The sequence below is a fragment of the Lutjanus erythropterus genome, chromosome 14, assembly GCF_056507025.1.
Source record: "Lutjanus erythropterus isolate fLutEry1 chromosome 14, fLutEry1.hap2, whole genome shotgun sequence".
NCBI classification, from domain to species: domain Eukaryota; kingdom Metazoa; phylum Chordata; class Actinopteri; order Lutjaniformes; family Lutjanidae; genus Lutjanus; species Lutjanus erythropterus.
Genome location: NC_139330.1, coordinates 457,501 through 479,079, shown reverse-complemented (window position 1 = coordinate 479,079; position 21,579 = coordinate 457,501). Strand labels below are relative to the sequence as shown.

The window sequence follows — 21,579 nt, the reverse complement described above, 5'->3', positions numbered from 1 at the left end:
AACTTTGATCTCAGAAGTGAAAAACTTTCAAACAGATGATGTAGAGGTGCTTAAATCTCTTTAAGACCTCTTTAATAATCCTGCCTGTCTCTGTCTCTGTCTCTGTCCCTGTCTGTCTCTCTCCCTGTCCCTGTCTCTGTCCCTGTCTCTCTCCCTGTCTCTGTCCCTGTCTCTCTCCCGGCCCCTGGCTCTGTCTCTGTCCCTGTCTCTGTCCCTGTCCCCGTCTCTCTCCCTGTCCCTGTCCCTGTCCCTGTCCCTGTCTCAGCTCTGGGGTCTCTGGACAGCGTCTCTGGTCCTGCCGTCAGTATCCAGACTGAACTGGCTCTGGAGCAGCTGAAGCAGAAACACAACCAGGAGCTGCAGCAGCTCAACATCCAGCTGGAGACGCAGGTAACACAGAGTTTACAGATTTATGCAACACGTGCAGATTAACAGTCTGCATTTGAAGACATATTAAACTCTTCTTCCTCGTCCTCGTCCTCGTCCTCGTCCAGGTGAACTACTACGAGCGCAGTCTGGAGCTGATGAGACAGAGCATGGAGGTGGAACGTAAAGACATCTCTCAGGCCTTCAAGGTGAAGATTATTAAATAAATGATCTTTACTCTGCAGACTGTCACACCAAGACGACTGAATCAGGAATTGTCTAGAATAGTTTGATCAGTGATCTATAAAAAGCTGATCAGACGACAGAGCAGCGGAGTCTGAAATTAAATCCACGTGTGACGAGGTTTTATGTTTGGAGAGTAAATCTTATAGTCATACAATAAAAAACAAACTCTACCAAAGTTATTATAGTGAAAACTATACTAAAACTGGCTGTGAAAAATACATTTGAAATAAACTGAAATCAAAATAAAAACTAGACTTTAGGAAAAAAAATGAAATAAAATAAAATAAAAATAAAAATATAGGAAATGTCTTCAGTTTTTGTCACAAACTTGTCAACACAACAACTGTGACTGTTTGTATTTTAACACCTGTTCTTCATTGTCAGTTGGAGATCAGTGAGCTGGAGGAGCAGAAAGCTCAGGCGGAGCAGCAGGTGAAGCAGCTGAAGGAGGCGCTGGACAAACTGCAGACTCAGGTCCAACATGGAGGAGGAGGAGGGTGGAGCAACGAGCAGGAGCGCAGGTGAGGAAGACGACACGGCAGAGGATGACACGTTTATCACATCTCACTTCTTAAAATCCTGTTTTTGTCCTGGGTTTTGCAGAGTTTGGACAGTTCTTGGAGGAAGGTGGATTTGTACAAAAACTGTCTGTTAGAACAAGTGATAATCTTTATCTCAGATTAAAGCTGAACTTTAAAAGGCTCCATCAACACGTTAAGTTTGTAGCCTCTGATCCTGAATCCTGACTCCGCCCCCCCACAGGGTGCAGCGCGAGAGGGCCGAGCTGGAGCAGAACTTTGCCAGAGAGATCGGTAACCTGGTGCAGAGACTGAGTGCTGAGAAGGATCAGCTGGAGGCCGAGCTGAAGCTGAAGATGGACCAGGAAGTGATGCTGGTCAGGTGGGTAGTGACCTCACAGCTCGCTCTGTGCAGCAGGATCGTGTCCACCATTGTGTCAGTGAGTTGATCGTCTTCAGGGTCTTTTTCCCCACGATAATTTAAGACCTTCAAGTTCAGGTGCGTTAGATTTTCGACCAGGAGGCGGTACACGATGAAATGTTCTCACAAGGTTTTATTCCTCATCATAAATCGGGAACAAATCACAATTGAATCAGGCATATAAAGGGTCAGCTGTAACCTAAGGACTCCAATCTCACTTCCTGGTTTAAAAAAGGCGGGAATACTGCTCAGACACTGGTAAACTTTCTATTTTTAGACAGATTCATTCAATAATATTTCTATCAGATGTGTCACAGCCATAACATGTCGACTCTGTAGTCCTTCTAAATCAAAGATCAATAAGAATTATGGTTATAAAATGTGTATTTTGATCAACATTAAGAGACTCTGAGACACTTAAAAATTAAAATGGCTGCTCACTATGACGACGCCGTGACAAGATTTTGTCGACTCTGTAAGACTGTCTGCATTTAATTAATCATTTAATCACCAGGAGGTTTAATAGACAGGAGTCTGATCTTTAAAATATATTAAACTGCATCATTGAAAAATAAAAATCAAAACCCCCTCAAAATATAATTTTGTCCAATAAAACCAGAAAGGTTCAGGTGGATGTTTCATGTCTTCACACTGTAAGTAGCTACATCTCACTGTAATAAGCAGGGAGGAGGCAGAGCAGCAGCTCTCTCAGATGAAGCTGCAGCACGCCGAGGGTCAGCGCCGCCTCCTCCACCAGCTCCACCGGGAGCGCCAGTGGCTGCAGGAGCAGAGAGGATTCTGGGAGAACCAGCTCGCTCAGTTGGAGCGGGAGAAACTGCAGTGTGAGGAGAGAGTTGGGGAGGAGCAGGCCAGGATCTGCAGTCAGTTCTCCTCAGAGAAGAAGAGGATGGAAGAGCAGCAGGAGGAGGAGGTCCGTCAGCTGAAGGAGCAGGTCTCCACTTTACAGGAGGTCGTACAGAACTGCCGTCTGCAGACAAGCCAATCAGAGGCCAGTTTAGAGGAGCGTTGTGGTCAGTTAGAGGATGATCTGGAAGCTTCTCGTGGGCGGTGCTCTGAGCTGGAGGCCCGGCTGGAGGAGGCCTGTGCCCAGCTTGAGGAGAGCATCACCTTCCTGGAGTCTCAGGAGGTTTTAAACAAACGCCTCGTCTCAGAGAGGAGCTCCGTGGAGGAGGAGCTGCAGCTGGTGAAGACCAGGGAGGAGCAGCTCCTGGTTCAGGTGAGCCAGCTGAAAGACGAGCTGGGGAACGTCCAGGCGGCGTCTGACAGCATCCTGCAGGACCGAGAGGTGGTGGCCGACAACTGCAGCCGCCTTTCAAACGCCTTCGTCCAGCAGCAGGCTCAGCTCAGAGCCAGAGAACAGACCATCGCCTCCCTGAGGACGGAGCTGGAGAGTCTACAGGAGGCCATGAGGACTAAAACTGACAGTCTGTCCAGACTGACCGCTGAGCTGGACCTACTGAGGACAGACCGCGACAGGCTGATTCAGGACCTGAAGGACCAAGCCATGGCGGTGGACACCCTGCAGCTGGAGCTGGACGGAGTCTCTGAGGAGTTGGACAGGCAGAAGAGTGCTGAGGCGAGTCTGCAGGAGGTTCTGAAGCAGGAGCAGAACAGGACCTGGCAGCTCCGGTCCAGTCTGGAGGAGGAGAAGGAGGAGGTCTGTCGTCTGAGCCAGGAGAACGGGAGCTACACCCGACTGGCGGACCAGCTCTCCACCCAGATCGTAGAGATGGAGGAGGAGATCTCCACCCTCAGAGACCACCTCCGAGAACTCAGCTCCCAGCTCAACGACACCGCCGACCTGGTCCTGGACCTCAGGAAGCAGCTTAACGCCAAAACCAGCGAGGTGGATCGACTCCGGGCCGAGGTAGCAGATGGTGCTGAACACTTACGGCAAGCCAAGACTTCGTCTGATCAACATCACAGCAACGTTCAGCAGCTGACCAACCAGCTGGAAGCAAAGCACAGAGACCTGGACCTGGCTAGACAGCAGGTCCTTGACCTGCAGCAAACCCTGCAGGACTCCCGAAACCAGCTGAGGACGGTTGAGCAGGACTTTGATCAAGAGAAGACAAAGATGAAGCAGCAGTTAATGGATCTGGAGAAGCTGGTCCTGGCTCTGGAGGAGGTGATGGACCCAGCCAGTCCACACAGGTTTGTGGAGCATGAGACCGACTCAAAGATCCAGAACCTGGTCTGAATGATGACTAACAGCCATCTACTGCCGCACTTTACACTCTGAGTATCTGAATGACTAATCGCATCGATCATCTGACTGAGACTTTCACTGTTTTCCACAGGTAGAAACTCTGCTAACAGAATGAAACACCCATAATGCACTGCTGCAGGCTGAATCTTCAGTCTGATTGGCTCTCTCTGAAATGCTTTAACTCTTCACCTCATCTCTAACCGAATGACAAATGCATGACAGACTCTTCATCACTCCATGTTTCTGTCTCATCGTGTTCGTGTTCGTCGATGTCTTTGTCTCATCGTGTTCGTGTTCGTCGATGTCTTTGTCTCATCGTGTTCGTGTTCGTCGATGTCTTTGTCTCATCGTGTTCGTGTTCGTCGATGTCTTTGTCTCATCGTGTTCGTGTTCGTCGTTTGCTTTTTAAACTCGTTTGTTTAAATTCTGTGTTGATGCATCTTGTTTTTATTTCAGCTCACTTTGACAAAACGAAGATTCATTTTTTCTGGCCTCAGTTTGCTCCAGATAACGAACATGCGGTGGACTAGAAAGGGCAAAATGTTCAAAAGAAACTTTTCATCTGTGCTTCTAAAACTTTGCACTTGAAGCATTTAATACAGTTGACATGGAAGTGAAAGTTCTTAGTCACTTGTAGAATCTCAGTGAATGTCTGAGAAAGGTGCACATCACACTTTTATCATTTAGCAACGCTAATCAATCTCAAAACTTTCTTTTAGCAAAATCTTGAGAAAAGTAAGCTTTAGTAAAACATTAAAATACAGGAATGATTTATCAGTGAATTCTACTGATGGTTCATGTTAATATTTCATCCACTGTGACTCCTATGAATATTCTGGCCTTTCCTTTTGTATAAATTTTATTCATGTTAAAAGTATCATGATTCCTTTGTTTCATATCGACTTGGTGTTTGTTGATCTGATTCTGTAGAAATAGACGTCAGCTCTTCATCTGTCTCTGGGATCAGTGCGCTAAAGCTTCATGTGTCATCAACAAATAAGAGGCAGCACATTTCTGTAGACCCCAGATAGATCATCCATTTATATCGAAAAAAGAGTTGAACAAACCAGTGATCAATACTAGACAATAGTAATTAAATCTGAGGAGATAATATGAGGATCTCCTGGCAGGACGGGAACATAAATCAGTGTCATCTGCATAAAAATGTACAGTTTCAGTTTCAGATGCTGTTAAATGATCCAACAAGCACTTTGTTTGAAGCAGACTGAGGCCTTCAACCACCTGATCTTTAGATTTCCAAATCTACTCATTTACATCAGCATTAGTAACATCTTCAGATGAATTTTAACCAAACAATTTTAGTTATTTCATCATATTTCAGTAAAATTTTGGCTGGAAAATGATTTTAATTCCAGCTGATTAAAGCTGTTTGTTTGAGGTGCAGTATTTTTGTGACTCGGCTGCAGGACTCAGCTGGAGGAGGTTCGATCAGAGAACGGAGCTCTTCAGGAGCGACTGAGCGTCCTGCAGCAGGAAGTCCAGAACCTGGAGGACGATGTCGCCAAGAAAAGGTGAGAAGACACTCTTTTTAATAAGAGTTTTAATGTGCACGTCTTTTATTTGTCAGCATGTTGCTTTAGTCTTTACTCTGACTCTGCCTATAAATATTAGTGTAGTTCTTGAATGTGGGTGAAGGTTAAAAGGTATGACTACAGCTTACATCCAATCAATGATCAATGATGAACAACAATCATTAAATCTGAGGAGATTATGAGGATCTCATGGCAGCATGTTAGGAACATAAATGTTACCTGATAAATGTGTCATCTGCATAAAAAAAATCATTATTTTATTAAAGGAGACGATCTATCTTTTAATCCAGATGGTTCAAAGATTCTGGAAATCCTTCAGAACAGCAGAGACTGCAGCTCAGTTGGAGCACCATGTATTGAGGCTGTCAGTCCTCTGCAGCAGTTGCTGGTTCGATTCCCGCCTGCAGCCCATTTGCTGCATGTCATCCTGTCATATCTTCAGCTGTCCTGGAACAATAAAAGGAAAAAGCCCCCCAAAACATAATCTTTAGAACAGCAGAAACTGATATTAAATCAGTTTCTTGGGCTCTGATGTTCCCCACAAATTTGTCTTTCAGAAAACTGATATTTGACTCAAAACTCCATACAAAAAAATCTTTTATCAAAATAGTTTTACTTTTGATTTCTTCTATTAGAGAAAAATAAAGTTTCTCTGGTTCTTGGTGGAATTAAATAACATTTCAGTTTGATTATGTTCCAGTGATAAATAAATCTGAGCTGTGCTGTTCCTTCTGTCAGGAGAAAACTGGAGGAGATGGAGAGAGAACACGAGAGGAGCAGAGAAGAAGAGGAGCGGCTGCATAAAGAGGTAAGAAGATCCTCGACCTCTGTGAGGAGGAGCAAAGACGAGACTGTTCAGCTCCACCTTCTCTTCCTCTGTGTGTCTGCAGAACTCCAGGTACCGCGAGGAGGTTCTGGATCTGAGCAGCAGGAACCTGCAGCTCAGCAACGACAATGCCGAGCTCAGCGCCCGTCTCCGTGGAGACCAGGAGTCGGTGCGGATGCTGCGGGAGCGCCTGGCGATGGTCTCCAAGGAGCAGGAGGAGGAGGGAGCATCGGTGAGCGTAGAGAACATTTTCTTTTTTTTCTTCTTTCTCCTCCATTAATGTCCTTGTGTTTTAAAAACTGTAGATGTTTAAGTTCCAACAAGATTTTCAAACAGGATCTTCAGACGTCACCTCCAGCTCCTCATTGTGTGGTTTCAGGTGCGGCAGCTGCAGGAGGCTGCGCTGCAGCAGGAGAGAGAGAAGCTGCAGCAGCAGGCGGCGTGGACGCAGGAGAAACAGCTGCTGCAGAGGGAAGTCAGCTCCTACAAGGACAAGGTACTTCAGACGCCGCTGCCGCCATCTTGCTGTGATTCCGCTGTGTGTTGACAGCTCACAGACTTTATCTTCTTCTTGTTTCTACCTCAGCTGGGTCGTCTGTCAGAGCTGGAGGCGGAGCTCAGCACTGTGACTCTGAAGCTGCAGTGGTTGGAGGAGGACAAGGACAAACTGCTGCGAGACGCCGACGACCGAAACAACAAGGTGACCAATCGGAGCTCAGACTGAACCAACATGAAACCACAGAGAGAAGAAGCCGCTCTGTTCTCAGTGTGATGTTTGTCTCCATCAGGTGGAGAAGCTGCAGCAGTCGCTGCTCTCTGTGGAGTCGGAGGCCGAGCTGCTTCGCTCTCAGCTCCACGCCGTCAGTCAAGAGAAACTCTGCCACGCCCAGGAAGTGATGGAGCTGCAGAGGAAGCTGCAGGATGCTCAGAACAAGGTCAGTAAATGTCAGTCTTCAAACTGCAGCAGGAAGTCTTAATTTAGAGATTAAAACTGAAATTATAAGATAAGATCAAGTGAAAATTATGAGAAAGTTTAATTATGAGATGTGAAAATGTAAAAACAAGCTCCTCCCAGTTTTAAAGTCTCCTCAGATGTTAAACTCACAGCCTCACATCTTGTTTTGAGGTGGAGGAGCTGGAGAGCAGCGTCAGGAGGCTGATGAGGGAGAAGGAGGAGCTCCATCAGGCTCTGGAGGAGCAGGAGGAGCAGACATCCATCACTCTGCAGGAGGAGACACACAAACTCAGAGTCCAGAACCAGGAGCTCCAACACAAGGTACCAGAACCTCCACCTGCACCAGGTCTGACTGTGATCCAGATCACTGAGGGTGAACTGATGGAGCTGTTGGTGTGTTTCAGCTGACTGAGCTGCAGGTCCACAGTGTGGAGGTCTACAGACTCACTGAGGAGCAGCAGAGTCTGAGGAGCAGACTGATGGAGCTGGAGACGGAGAGGACGCGGGCTCAGGACCAGGTCTGGACTCACACACAGATCTGATGTTAAACCCTGAAACCAGAGCTTCATACTCAGTGTGTCTCCTCCTCCTCCTGTCTGTGTGTGTGCAGGCGGTGCGGGCCGACACGGCGCTCAGTCTGGTGCAGGTGCAGCACCTGAGGCAGCTGCAGGAGGTGCAGGAGCGGGCGGGCGACGGCTGCAGGGAGCAGGTGGAGCTGCTGCAGGGCCGACTGGAGGAGGAGCAGAGGAGGAGTCAGCAGCTGGAGGAGACGCTGAGGCTGCAGGCTCAACAGAGCAGCTCCCAGATCAGTCTCAAACAGGTTAATACACAGGTCAAAGGTCACAGACACTGTTTTTAACGTGCTACGTTAGCGTTGTCTTGAGTACAGGGCGTCTGCAGGGTCTTCAAAAGTAATTAAAAATAATTATGAGATAAAAAAGTCCAAATGATGATGCCAGCTGGTATGTTGTATGTGTTGTGTTCAGGATCAGTACGAGAAAGCGATGTCCTCCCTGCAGCAGAGGATGGAGGATCTGGAGACCAAACTGAAGGGGGTCCGGTTGGTTCTGCAGGAGAAGGTCCAGCAGCTCAAAGAACAGGTCAGTTCTCACACAGGTTTTCACTGTCCACAGACTTTTGGCCACGCTTACACTGACGTCCCGCCATTTTTGTCTCAGCTGTCAAAGAACACGAAGTCGAGCGCTCTGCTGAAGGACCTGTACGTGGAGAACTCTCAGCTGATGAAGGCGCTGCAGGTCACAGAGCAGCGGCAGAAAACTGCAGAGAAGAAGAACTTCCTGTTGGAGGAGAAGGTGAAGGCGCTCAACAAGCTGCTGCGAGAGATCGTCCCCGCATCGCTCGCTACGTGAAAAACAAACGCCTCTGAGAACTGTGACACCGCACACGTCTGACAGCAGTTTCACTGAAACACCTACAAGCGTGGAGACGCCTGGGTGTCTTTAGCCTAGCTTAGCATAAAGACTGGAAGCAGAGGGAAACTGTTAGCATCGATCAACCAAAACAGAAAAAAAAAATCTGATTTCAGAGCAGATCTGAGACTCAAACGCCACCTGAAGCCCTGACAAATGATGGAAGGAACTTTTTATTCTTTCTAAAATTACAGAAAATAGTGAAAAATCCTCCTCATAGTTTCCCAGAATCCCCTGAGGTGACATCTTTAAGTTCCTGGTTGTGTTTGAACTTCAAACCAAAGATCAGTTTACTGCCAGATGAGACAAAGAGAAGAAGTTTTCCCTTAAAGGACTAATTTTTTAATCAATCGTTTCAGTGTTAAACTGAGCATACGGATCAATAATCTTTAAGGAGGAAATTCAATATGGGGCCCTTCACAATAAAAGCAGTACAGGGTTAGATGATGCTAAAATAATGTAATTAGTTATTAAACCGACTAAATTAAAGTACATCAATATGGAAGACCATGTCTGCCGGTGAAAAAATATCCCCATGGAAAGTCAGAATAATCAGATAAAAATTCTTATGTCTTCTCATCAAAATTTTGACTTTTTATCTTATAATTAGGATTTTATTTTGACTTATCATGGGGATATTTTATGTTTCTTTTGTACTGGCTGAAATGGTTTTTCATAAATCATCGTTTCACCTGGTGGCTCTTTCTGATTATTCGACACGGAGACTGAGATTATTTCCAACCACCAAAATAAAATTCATGATATTTTGAATGTAGTTTGGTGGTGTAGTTTTAAAAATCTGTGTGTACAGAGTATATTTGTTTGATCTATGTGTCCCTCTGGGGCCTCCGTAGTTTCTTGTCATCATTCATTTTACAACAGTTTAAAAAATCTTCGATTTGTCAAAAATCTTAAACATCTCAGCTTCATGATTTTCACCAAAACTACATTTAAATTTGTATGAATTTTATTTCGCTGGTCAGAAATGATGTCAGGTGAAACAGTAGGGTGAGGTGTTGATGTGTATTTGACTCAAAGGTAAAGGTGTGTCAGGGTCAGTGTGTAGTGGGCGTGGCCTGTCAGGTGAGTCAACAGCAGCCTCACCTGGAACAACAGGTGTGAATGAGTGGATGTGTCTCCACCTGAAGCTGCTGCACAGAAACTCAGTGTGAAGATGAAGGAGAACCAGTCTGACCACACACACACACACACACACACACACACACACACACACACACACACACACAGGGCACTATGAGAAGTATTTCAGCCATGAGAGTATTATTATGTTTCCTTATGTTTTATATGTTATTTTTATTATTGTTGTTGTTTTAATGTCAAAGTGAGACTTTTATTTTTGTGAAGAGTTTTGGCGGCTGCTGTCCTCATCACATGTTTCAGTCTGTAACTTTTCCCTCAGAGTGAGACCTCCTGCTCCTCCACTCAGCTCTGATTCACCTGTTCAGGTACAACAAACCAAATCACACCTGTCTGTCCGTCTCTCCGTGGACACCAGTGTGGGACAGACAGACATCTTTAATGTATAATAATGTAACATGAAAACACCATTAAATTATGTTTTATCACGTTGTTGTAACTTAATGTTTTTATTGTCAAAGTTCATAAAAACTTTTTTTAAGACAAAATTTTGACCCAGATTGATGTTTTTATTATAAAATCTATTTTCTCAAACTGAACGGAGCCAAAACATTTAGAAAAGGAATTTTATTTTATTTTTTTTACATCAGAATATAGTTTTCAAAGTGTGTGTGCTGCATTCAGGGAACATCAGGAATCTAGAGTTTTGAGCTTTAAAAATCAGAGGTTTTGCAGACTGATCAGTGATTGGATGAAGGTTATGAAATCAGGACATGACGTGCTCCAGGACGCCCTGACGAATCAGCTGCTCACATTTCCACCGCGGCAGGAAGTGCTGTTGACAGAGAGACGGACGTTAAGATCGACGATAACAGACAAAATAATAAAGATGATTCAGTTATAATATAGACATACACATAACAAATAAATCAAACAGTAGAAGAAGAATGAGCTTCCTGTTCTGACCTGACTGTTCTTCTTCAGCAGGATCACGGTTCCATCATCGATCTCAAACTCGCCGTGATCCTTTAAACACCTCACCTGGACAACGCGATGATGTCACAGTCAGGTGACCACAGATAAACAAACAACATCATTACAAACATTAAAATTATCAGTCATTCAAAGAAAAAACAGCAAATCTGAACCACAGAAATGTTGTCAATGTAAAGGTAATAGATTACCTCAATGTAATGTAACTGAACCTGTCAGACAAATGTAATGGATTACCTCGATGTAAAGACTCTTTGGAGGCTTCATGTCCTGCGTGATGTCCAGACCTTCACCTCCTCCCAGAGAACGCATGAAGGACGCCAGAGACTTTTTATACTGACTGAACCACTGCACCTGAACACAACACACAGAATGCACACAACTACATCATGGTGCGTTCAGGTTCACATCTGTTTTTATCACTGTCCTGTTTCCTTCAGTTCAATCAAACTGCTGCAGATTGAGTCACGTGAGACACCTGAGGACGACGCTCACCTGATATCAGATTATTTGTCTTTATTGATCACATGCAGCTGGTTTACAGTCGATCGGTTATTTATTTGTGACATCAGAACAGAAATAAACACAATAGAAATATTAAAGAGTTGAATTACCTGCTGTCAGTCCACACATCATTTTATAATTTATTTTTTGACTTTGTTTTTTAAATTATTTGTTTTTGTTTTTTTTTATTGTGTTTTTTCCTTTTTTTGCTTATTGGGGATTTTTTTTTTCTATTTTGCTTTTAATTAAAAAAAAAACTTTTTGAACTTTAAATTTTATTTTAAAATCTTTACTCTTTTTACTGCTTCTTTAAAGTTTTTCGTTATCTTTTTCTTTTTCATTTTTTCAGCTCTGCTTTTTTTTAAACTGTCACCAGGATCTGATTTTCCTACGGGGGGGATCATGATGATGCAGGATGACATCATCAAACCTGTCCAATCAGAGAGTCTCCTGTCAGTGTGTCTGAACTGATCTGATCTACAGGTATGAAAGCAGCCTGAAAACGACACTGTGACCTGTAACGTCTCACCTGTTCAGGTCAGAGTTTCTGACCTGTTAGCATGACTCAACAGGAAGTGATGTCACACTCACCTCCTCTGCACACATGTGGAAGCGGATGTTGGCGGGCAGCACGCTGCCGTACTCCCAGCGCAGAGCTCTGATCCTCAGCAGACGGTCGTACCTGAAGGAAACATTCAGTCTTTAATAAACACATGACACAACAGACTGACGGGTCACATGATCAGCAGGTGAGCAGGTGGTTACAGGTAGGCAGCGATGCAGCGCTGGTTCCTCAGCAGGCAACAGTGACGAAGTTTGATGGAGGGAATCAAGTCAGCTCGACCTTCAGACTTCGCTTCATTCCTGAGAGACAGACAGAAAGACAGAGAGACAGACAGACCGAGAGAGAGACAGAGAGACAGATATTAAAGACACGCTTCAGACCAAAACTTATTTTTAACAAAGTTTTTTCTGAGTAAAAGAGTTTTTTCTCTTGTCTCCTCCACACCTGTCTGCAGGAAACTGCAGGTGTGTCTGAGCCTTTAATTCTGTTTGTGACAATAAACTGAAGAGGAAGAGATTCTACGGAGGCCGAGAGCGGCCATACTAATAAAAATATTCTGTAATGTTATTATCTCGAGATCATAAGTTAATTTTTTATCTTGCAATAATGATAATTAGATAACAGGATTTCTGCAAGTCCTTATAGAATCTTAAAAATTCCAGAAATACAATAATTTGAAAATACCTCAAACATGATTTTCACAGGTCTTAAAAATTTAATTATGATGTTAACATTACTTTTATAAAGATGGATTTAACTTTAATCTCACTTTGAAATTTGTTTTGGGGAAAAACTATATTGATCAGGCTGTAAAAACTACAAAACAAAACCAACATTTAATCAGTTACCACTTCTGCAAACTGTGCATGAACTTTTTTTTTGCCACTAAGGACATTAAATAGTTCTTAAAAAGTCTTAAATTTATCTCAGTGAAACCTGCAGAAACCCTGTTAAATTAATTCATTATTACAAGAAAACAAGCTTTGTTATTTTGAGAATAATTAAGTAAAAAATATTTGCAAGCTTCTAAAAGAATCAGCCTTTAAACAGTTAAACTATTTGTCTTATTTTAGTCTGTCTATTTTTTATACTGGAAGAAATGGAGGCATAATTCCCTCTTATTTCATTAAATATTGTTTTCAATATCTATAATAAAAACAACTACAGTTATTAAGACACCTGAGATGTCAGTAAAGGAAGAAACTTACATAAACACATTTATAATTTCCTGTTTTTGTGCTGAAAATAGCCTGAAATTATTTAAATCAAACACCTTTAAAATATAGTGTTATAAAAAACAATTTAAGTCAACCTGCACAAAATATTAAATTAAAACACAAACGGAATATTTATCAACTAATATTATGTGTAAAACATGTTTTTGTGAATCTTCCTCAGGACTCACACATCAGTCTGGTTCTGTTCATAAAGAGCTTCCATCTCCTGCAGAACCTGCCGCAGTCCATCCTCCTGAGAACAAGAAAACCAAACTCTGTTCAAAATTCAGCCAGTTTTATTTTTGTTGGCATCATTATTACTACTATTTAACGTACAACATGACTTGACACATTTATCACCCATAATAACTGTTATGGGGTGTATATTTTTGTGCCGAAATGTGGCACAGTTCCTAAACTTTCTATCTACAGCCATTAAAAACATTCCTAAGCCGTCTGTGTGTCTTCTGATCCGAAATAAGCTTTAAAATGTTAGATTTTTAAATGAAGTTCAGGTACCGGGGATTTACTCACGTTAAAAGCGGGTAGTTGTCCGTCGCTCATGCGGTGCAGTTCTCGGATTAACTCGAGCGCTTTCTCACAGAACATCCCTACACCAAAAACACAAACACACTGAGCAGAAAAATATGAAAACTAATCTTTATTTAAACATAAAACCTCCCGACTCTGTCTGCGCAGCAGAATGGCTCAGTTTCGCGGCAAAATCTGAGCCCCGTTCGTGTTGTGATCACGTGACGAGGTGACGTGGCTCCGGGTGGCGGCTGCGCAGGGACAAACATCACATCAGCGAAACGAGCTGAACGATTTAAACGCTTCATTAAATACAAAAATGTCGTGAAGCGGCTTCATAACCATCAGACTGAGAGGTAAGACTCTTTACTTTATTTTATCTGACAGTTTTCACGTAAAACGCGCAGTTTATCGCTGTAACATCACCGTTTTAGGTGGCGTTTAGATGGTAACCCCAGATTTTGTGGACTCTCGCGAGAGTTTTACTCTTTGGTTCTTCATTTAGCACGCTTTACAAACTAATTGTGTTTATAATGTGACTGATATGTGCTTCAGATATGTGTAGGTTTAGGATCAGAAAACACGTGATTAAGGTCAAAGAAAGGTAAATGTTTAAGTTAAAATGATCACTCTCGCGAGATCTTTCCCAGCCGGACTTCCTGATAGCAAACAGCGCAGCCGCAGTATATCCGGTGTGTAAAAATAAACCGGTCAGACAGAAACAGCCGAGTGTTCATTGACTCTGTGTTGTTATGACACTGTAGAAAAGTTAAATACTATCTGATATTTGTGTTACCTTTGGTTGAAGCAGCAGATTAGCTTCACTGTTAATCTTGACTCAGTCTGATGCTGCGTTCAAGGGACCTGGGAAAAGGAATATGGTGCTAAAATGGTAAATATCTTCTGTATTCATGGGACATTTGTGTTTTGACTTCAACAACCAGCGTCGGAAGAAATATTGAGATACTTTACTCACGTAAGAGTACTAATAAACACTGAAAATACTCACTGAAGTAAAAGTGTTAAAGTGTTACTAGTAGAATGTCGTTAAACTGATGATTAATATCACTGCTGCATTCACGTGTTTGTTGTATGTTACTGCTGTAGATGTTTAAAGTTCATTTGAACTACTTTATATACTGTTGACTGGTTTAATGTACAGCAAAGCATCATGGTCTATAAAATAATCATATGTTTGCAGTGTGTCTGTCAGAAAAAAACTGTCTGTTTTCATTTTCCAGAGTTTATTAACTGGAGAAAATAATCCTTCAGTTCATCACAAACTACTCTGAAGTCTAATCTAATCTGTTGTTGTTTTTAGTTCATTGTGTTGTCGCTTAGCCAACAAAGCGCCTACTATTAAGAGAATACGGTCTATTTTTAAATGACATTAAATTTCCGAGTGTCACCTGAAGGCACCATGCACTAGTTCCGTTTTTTCCCATGTCCATAAACCGGTTTTGTTTTGGTAGTCGTTGCTCCGACGTTCCCCAGGGGCCGTGGACGCAGCACAGTGAGACCACGTGTTGGTGTGTCTGCGCTGTGATTGGCTGTGCGGCAGCTGGGTGCTGATCAGCGGCTCTCTGCGGGTCTCAGTGAAGGCTCAGAGCTCCAGGCGCAGCGGGGACTCAGCTCCGTCCTCAGCCGCTCTCAGCGCTTCACCGCCCGGTCAGCTGACGACCTGCTCCCCCGCTGACAGGCCCGCAGTGACGGCCGCTCCTCCGGTTTCATATCTGTCGTTTTTATCCGTTCACAGTGATGAGAAAACGGAATAACTCTCTGACTGCGGAGCCTGACAGCGGGACCACCGGCTCTCTGCTGGACACCGACCCGGACCTGAAGCAGCGTACCGGCAGGGGAGCAGCGGGGCCCGCAGCGGGCGGCCGGCACGGCCCGGGAGAGGAGGGCAGCATGGGGAAACCGTTTAGGAGGTAGGAGCACCGGGGACCGGGACAGGTGTGTTAGCACCTGGACTGCCTGTCCGTCTGAGGAGACTGGTGTCATTTGTTATAAAGACATAAACTCATGATCAAAATATTTAAGTTTAATTTTTTAAAAAGCTTCAGTTTATACAGAAACGTGAAGGATCTGCTGAATGAAAGTGTAAATATTTCACGTTTTATATTTCTCAGCTGATTCATTCATAACAACAGCGAACATCAGTTTGTTGTGATGTGTTTACTGACTTCAGTTAGCTCCGGTCATGTCAAAAATAACACTTATACTACTACTAATAATAATAATAATAATAAATTAAAAATGAAAATGAAAATAATAAAAATAAAAAAAACTCGATCAAAACGTAAATTAAAAAAAGTATGAATGATAAATATTTTAATACAAAAACAATTTTAATGTGAAAATTGGAAATAAGTTAAATAAAATAAATTAGGGCTGCAATTAACCATTATATTCATTATTGATTAATCTGTTGATTTTTTTTCTAGATTAATTAATCCTGTCACAACCTTGTCAGTTGAATAATGGGTCCAAACGTGTGAGATGTGATCTGATAGAGTCTGTACAACACTGTTAAACAGCATGAGCAGATACAATCCAACACCAGATTACAGAGTATTTTTACAGTGACAGAAACAAAGTCCAAAACTTTAGACCCAATGACCAAATAATTAAATGATCCTTTTGTCACTAGTTGGTTAAACAAATAATGAATTCTCAGGGTTGGGAAGATTACTTTAAAAATGTATTCTGATACACTTACTAAGTAAGAAATGTAATCAGTAATCTAATCCAAGTATCACAATATTAAAGTAATGTAACTTGATCACTTCCAGTTACTCTTGGATCACCTCTAATGTTCTTTCATTTCATCTCAACTTTAAAGAAAAATTGTGTCTGTTGTTTTTTCGCTGCCTGGCTCTTATTTTGGTAGTTCTGTCCCTCCTTCCTGTTGTGACATGTTATTCACATACTTTGATATCTGGAGTCCATGAAGGCATCATCAGAGGTCAGGAGGTCAGACAGTTCACTGACCCGATTCATCTGTCAGACGCTGCAGAGTCACTTCCTGTTTCAACTTTGACCCACTTCTCCTACCATAGAACTCTGCTCCGGTCCTCCTGTCCTCCTGTCCTCCTGTCCTTTTGTCTTCCTGTCCTCCTGTCCTTTGGTCTTCCTGTCCTTCGGTCCTCCTGTCCTCCTGTCCTCCTGTCCTTCGATCCTCCTGTCCTCCTGTCCTTTGGTCCTCCTGTCCTCCTGTCCTCCTGTCCTTTGGTCTTCTTGTCCTTCGGTCCTCCTGTCTTCCTGTCCTCCTGTCTTTCTGTCCTCTTGTCCTTTGGTCTTCCTGTCCTCCTGTCCTTCAGTCCTCCTGTCCTTCGATCCTCCTGTCCTCCGGTCTTCCTGTCCTTCGGTCCTCCTGTCTTCCTGTCCTCCTGTCTTTCTGTCCTCTTGTCCTCCTGTCCTTCGATCCTTCGGTCCTCCTGTCTTTCTGTCCTCTTGTCCTTTGGTCTTCCTGTCCTCCTGTCCTCCTGTCCTGTCTCTCTGTCCTGTCACCTTCACTCTTCTTCTTCAGTTTAATCCTCATTAACGCAGCAGCAGATTACACACCAACAGAAGGTCGACCTGCTGCTCACACACACACACACACACACACACACACACACACACACACGTCCAACACCAAGTGGACATTAAGACGACACAAACAGGGTCTGAGGTCAAATAAACAAAATAATCTAAATATTCTTCCAGTCAAAGTGTGAAAAATAAAAATGCAACAACAGGAAACAATCACAGAATATAAACACGTGTATAATTTATTAATACACAGAGTCTGCAGCAATATAATGTATGTATGTATAATGTTTGTGAAATTTATGAAATACCATTTCTATCAATAAACAGACAGTTATGGCAAAAAAGACACCAAAATACACAGTTAGATCCAGCAGACTTGAGTGGGCGTGAACAGTAAGCCATGAATGATCTACTGTAGCTTCAAGGTTCATTTATTTATTCATTTACAACACTGGACTGTGCAGTGAAAATATATTATGATACTTACAAAACAAAACTGATATAAATAGGTGGAAAAATAATAAGGCATAAAAATAAACGTTTATTAATGATGAGGAGAGAAGCTGCTCTTCAGTCTGGTGGTACAGCAGTGGATACTTCTGTATCTCCTGTCAGACAGCAGCAGCGTCAGCAGGCTGTGGTTGTGTAAGTGAACACTATACTTAGAATATTTTCACCTCTTTCTCTTTCTGTCAGACAGATTTTTCTGGCAGGAAACCCGTTATATAAGATAAAAATCACTCTCTGCAAACCAACCAAACTCCATTCATAAAATCAGTAATTTTAAGCTCACAGAACACAGGAGTTGTTGGTCTGCTGCTGCCTCCATCTGTTAGTGTGTTTGTGTTGCGGTGTGATTTCAGTGATTTGACACACTAGTTTGTATTTAAACTAACATCACCTGCTGCAGATGGAGGCAGCAGCAGACCAACAACTGCTGTGTTCTATGAGCAAAAATGACTGATTTTATGAATGGAGGTTGGTGCGTTTGGGTCAAATAATCCTTTAAGGTGTTGCAGTCAGTGTCTGTGTGGTTTAAAGTGTGTCGACCTCATTTAAAGAGACCTGAACTCCAAAATTAGACCTGCGTCATGTGATGAAATAGCTGACAGGAAGTGACACGTTGCTTCTCATACTCCGTCTCATTTGTGCAGGAAGTGACCTCGTCTGTGCTGCTGGTGTTGGTGTGTCAGTGAGCTTCAAGTCACGAGTTTGATTCCTGCCCTCAGATCTAACAGTGAAAGAAGAAGTGTTTGTCTGAGTCAGCGTCTCACAGAGAGAGTGTGTGTTCACAGTTTTTCACCAGCAGCTGAGTCGTCCTTGTGTTCTCTAAAACCTGAGTGGAACCTGTCTGCTGCAGAACGTCTGCAGGTGTTCTCAGGGTTCTAGTGAACAGCAGGTTGTGCAGTTCGTTCTGTGTGTTTGCTGACAGTTGAATCGGTTCAGGCTGATGTGTTTCAGAGGATGACTGTGCACCATCACTCTGTCTGCTGGCTGCAGTCCTGAACATCACTGAGTGTTTCCATCTCCTCTTTTTACTGACAGGATGGACGGAAAACAGTTCAGAGTGAAATCAGTTCAGAGTGAAAACAGTTCAGAGTGAAAAGAGTAGATGAGTTTCAATTCTTTATTTAATATTTTCAAGTTTTTATCTTATAACTTTGACTTTTATCTCATAATCATGTCATTCATCTCATAATTTTAACTTTTTATCTTAGAAATTCAAAATTCTCTCATAGTTTTATATTTTAACATTTTAATTTTGACTTTTTAACTAGTAAGTGCTGTTTTGTACCAAAATTAGCGCCTGACCCTGATACTCGTATCCTGACCAATCACTGCTCATGTGTAAACATAAACAACCAATGAAGGCAGTGAGAAGTGGCCAATCAGAGGCAGACAGGAGCAGGTCGTGACTTTGACTTTGTTGTAGTTTACTGTAACCCTCTGCAGCGGAGACGGCTCTATCCAATGTGGCGCCCTAGGCGACATTTATATATTCTTTTCCTGTTTCTCTTCCCTCTGCTCCAGACAGTTTAGGTCATTTTGACATGTTTACGAAGTTCTCTGTAGGCGTTCAACGATAAAAAACTCACGGTTCAGATCGTTTTGAGTCACGATCGGATCATTTTTCAGATGATCATTTTATATACAGTTGATTTTTCTGTACATGAGAACCTGCAGGACTCTCAGTTCTCATCTCCACATTTACTTTCCTTGTGTCTGATGGAGCTTCAGTGAGTCCTGCAGCCTTCACACTATCACCAACCCCCTCACACACTCACACACTCACACACACACACACACACACACACACACACACACACACACACACACACACACACACACCTCTCTGCAGTGGGTTCACCTCTGTGTGACCTTCAGGTTGCAGCATGTCGTGTGACATCAGCTAATAATACTGTTGGCTCTCTGCCAGCTGCTGCTGAGCCTCCTGCAGCTGAACGCACCGCCGACCTGCCGAGCGAGCGAGCGGCCCAGGAGAGTAGCACACACATATACAGAGAGAGAGCGAGAGTGTGTGTGTGTGTGTGTGTGTGTGTGTGTGATGGACTCACAGGAGGGAAACGCAGCTTCTCCTCCATCACACACTTTATTAAACTGACTGTTTCCCATTTCAGGCTGAAAAATGATTTTTTCACATTTAAGTTTGTGTGTAACCTCCTGAACACAAGCAGCTTCTACAAGAACCAAACCTCTTCTGATGATGAACAATCGAGAACTTAAAATGTTGGACAGGAACCCAATCAGATCACATCACTGTCACGTTCCTCAGAAAATAAACATGTTAACTTTCTTAACAATCTTAAACTCATCCATAAATGCCTACATCATCAGGTTCCTCAGGTTCTCTGCAGTGATCTCATGTTCCGCTCACAGCTTCAGGCTCAGTAACGTGTGGAACATCCAAAGGGAACTGTAAGGTTCTCCTACATTAATCCTCACTTGGACAGACAGTTTTTTCTGTCTGTGGAATAAACCGAACTCAAACTGGATCCTGATTCTGATCAGTTTAAACTCAAACTCAAGCAGTTTTTAATTTGGTGATTCATTTATTATTAGAGCTGCATCAGTTCATCATTTATTCAGTTAATTAATTGATCGCCAACTATTTTGATAATCGATTAATTGTTTGAGTCAGTTGAGAAAAAGTCTAAATTCTGTGATTTCAGGTCCTAAATGTGAATATTTTCTGTTTTTCACATTTTACGACTTTTTAGACTTCAGGAAACATTGAACAATATTTTTTGACATTTTAAAACAAGCAACTATTTTATATATATTATATTTCTTAATTGAGAAATGAATCGTTAGTTGCAGCATCAATATCAAGTATTGTGTTTTTTCTACTAGTATTGAATCACATTTTAAAATTCTGTTATTGTGAGAACTGTTCTGCCTGAGACGTCCACAGATCGTCTTTCAGAACTTTATTATAAATTATATTTTATAAATTATATTGTATATGTTTATGATATTAACAAACGTACATCAGTAATAATGTTGAGTATTTTAAAAATACATCAACATCTGATTTTCCAGGTTCTGAGTCAAAACAACACATTATTCATATAAGAATCAATATTTCTATATAAATATGAGTGTGAGACGGAGTCACAGCAGCTTCAGCTGCGATCGTGTTTGGACTGAAATCAGACCTGAGCAGCAGATTAAAGATTAATTATCTGTTTGAAGCTGAAGGTTTTCTGTTATTTCATCTGATGTTTGGACTCGACGCTGCAGGACGTCTGTTAATGACTTTAGAAACAGATTTTACCTGACAAACAGTCTGATGTGATCAAATCAGTGGCGAAAAGACAAACCGGTGTCTCCTGTCAATCTGTCCACAGATTTTCTTCCGTCACATGTTGAACCAGTTTGTTGTATCTGTGACAGCAGCCGTCCGTCCTGTACGTCCACGTCCACATCAGCACTAAGACACAGATGAACAACTTGTTCAGTGTCTCGTCTGTTATCTCTCAGTCGTCTGTAGGTTTGTCTCTGTGGCTCCGTTCACACCTGGTATTAACACGTGTCTCCAGGGACGTGTCTCCAGGGACCACATGTGATCAGATCTGCATCGATTCTGTTCGTAAAGACCAAATGTGTTGTTGTTTGTAACCAGCAGCCCAACAGACACGCCGTGTTTTTAACACAAACAAACAAATAACTTCATGTAGAACATTTGCTGAATTTACAAGAAGGTCCAAATAATTCAGTAATTAAATTCAATAATAAGAAGAATTTGTCTCAGACAGAGTTTAACAAAGTTTATAAAGTTTCTCCTCACTCACAAACTCACAAAATGATTTTTGACACAAGTAGTTTATATTGTTTACTGTGTTTGTAATATTTAACATGATTACTGTCAATAAAACATCAGCTTCTTTCATAAAGAGCTGCACACCTTTAATGGGCCTGTTATACCTGTAACACCAGGTGAGAACGTGCTAACACCAGGTGAGAACGTGCTAACACCAGGTGAGAACGTGCTAACACAGGTGAGAACGTGCTAACACAGGCGAGAACGTGCTAACACAGGTGAGAACGTGCTAACACAGGCGAGAACG

At 42.5% G+C, this 21,579-nt stretch overlaps 3 protein-coding genes across 6 annotated transcripts in view; 2 read left to right on the top strand and 1 right to left on the bottom strand.

Moving 5' to 3' along the window:
* ninl (ninein-like) overlaps positions 1 to 8,973 on the top strand; it is a 37,533-nt gene extending 28,560 nt beyond the window's left edge. For 3 of the 4 annotated variants that reach the window (XM_084735252.1, XM_084735253.1, XM_084735254.1), the window contains 16 exons: positions 266 to 390; positions 495 to 575; positions 997 to 1,133; positions 1,375 to 1,512; positions 2,236 to 3,726; positions 5,209 to 5,313; positions 6,073 to 6,142; positions 6,225 to 6,392; positions 6,540 to 6,656; positions 6,747 to 6,860; positions 6,949 to 7,095; positions 7,287 to 7,436; positions 7,520 to 7,633; positions 7,726 to 7,935; positions 8,102 to 8,215; positions 8,294 to 8,973. In XM_084735252.1, the coding sequence (XP_084591378.1) occupies positions 266 to 390; positions 495 to 575; positions 997 to 1,133; positions 1,375 to 1,512; positions 2,236 to 3,726; positions 5,209 to 5,313; positions 6,073 to 6,142; positions 6,225 to 6,392; positions 6,540 to 6,656; positions 6,747 to 6,860; positions 6,949 to 7,095; positions 7,287 to 7,436; positions 7,520 to 7,633; positions 7,726 to 7,935; positions 8,102 to 8,215; positions 8,294 to 8,485 (3,473 nt within the window). In that variant the 3' untranslated portion in view covers positions 8,486 to 8,973. The remainder of the gene's footprint in view (positions 1 to 265; positions 391 to 494; positions 576 to 996; positions 1,134 to 1,374; positions 1,513 to 2,235; positions 3,727 to 5,208; positions 5,314 to 6,072; positions 6,143 to 6,224; positions 6,393 to 6,539; positions 6,657 to 6,746; positions 6,861 to 6,948; positions 7,096 to 7,286; positions 7,437 to 7,519; positions 7,634 to 7,725; positions 7,936 to 8,101; positions 8,216 to 8,293) is intronic. The other variant, XM_084735255.1, reaches the window with a different exon arrangement.
* Positions 8,974 to 10,185: 1,212 nt separating this feature from the next.
* gins1 (GINS complex subunit 1 (Psf1 homolog)) lies at positions 10,186 to 13,689 on the bottom strand. Its single transcript, XM_084735281.1, has 7 exons — positions 13,457 to 13,689; positions 13,111 to 13,175; positions 11,906 to 12,004; positions 11,732 to 11,822; positions 10,874 to 10,990; positions 10,610 to 10,684; positions 10,186 to 10,478 (listed from the first exon to the last, which is right to left on the bottom strand). The coding sequence occupies exons 1-7, from the start codon at positions 13,529 to 13,531 to the stop codon at positions 10,410 to 10,412; spliced, it is 591 nt and encodes a 196-aa protein (XP_084591407.1). The 5' UTR covers positions 13,532 to 13,689; the 3' UTR covers positions 10,186 to 10,409.
* Positions 13,690 to 15,009: 1,320 nt separating this feature from the next.
* The window catches only part of abhd12 (abhydrolase domain containing 12, lysophospholipase), a 13,740-nt gene continuing 7,170 nt past the window's right edge, over positions 15,010 to 21,579 (top strand). Inside the window, exon 1 of the mRNA XM_084735272.1 lies at positions 15,010 to 15,384. Within this exon, the coding sequence (XP_084591398.1) occupies positions 15,212 to 15,384 (173 nt within the window). The 5' untranslated portion in view covers positions 15,010 to 15,211. The remainder of the gene's footprint in view (positions 15,385 to 21,579) is intronic.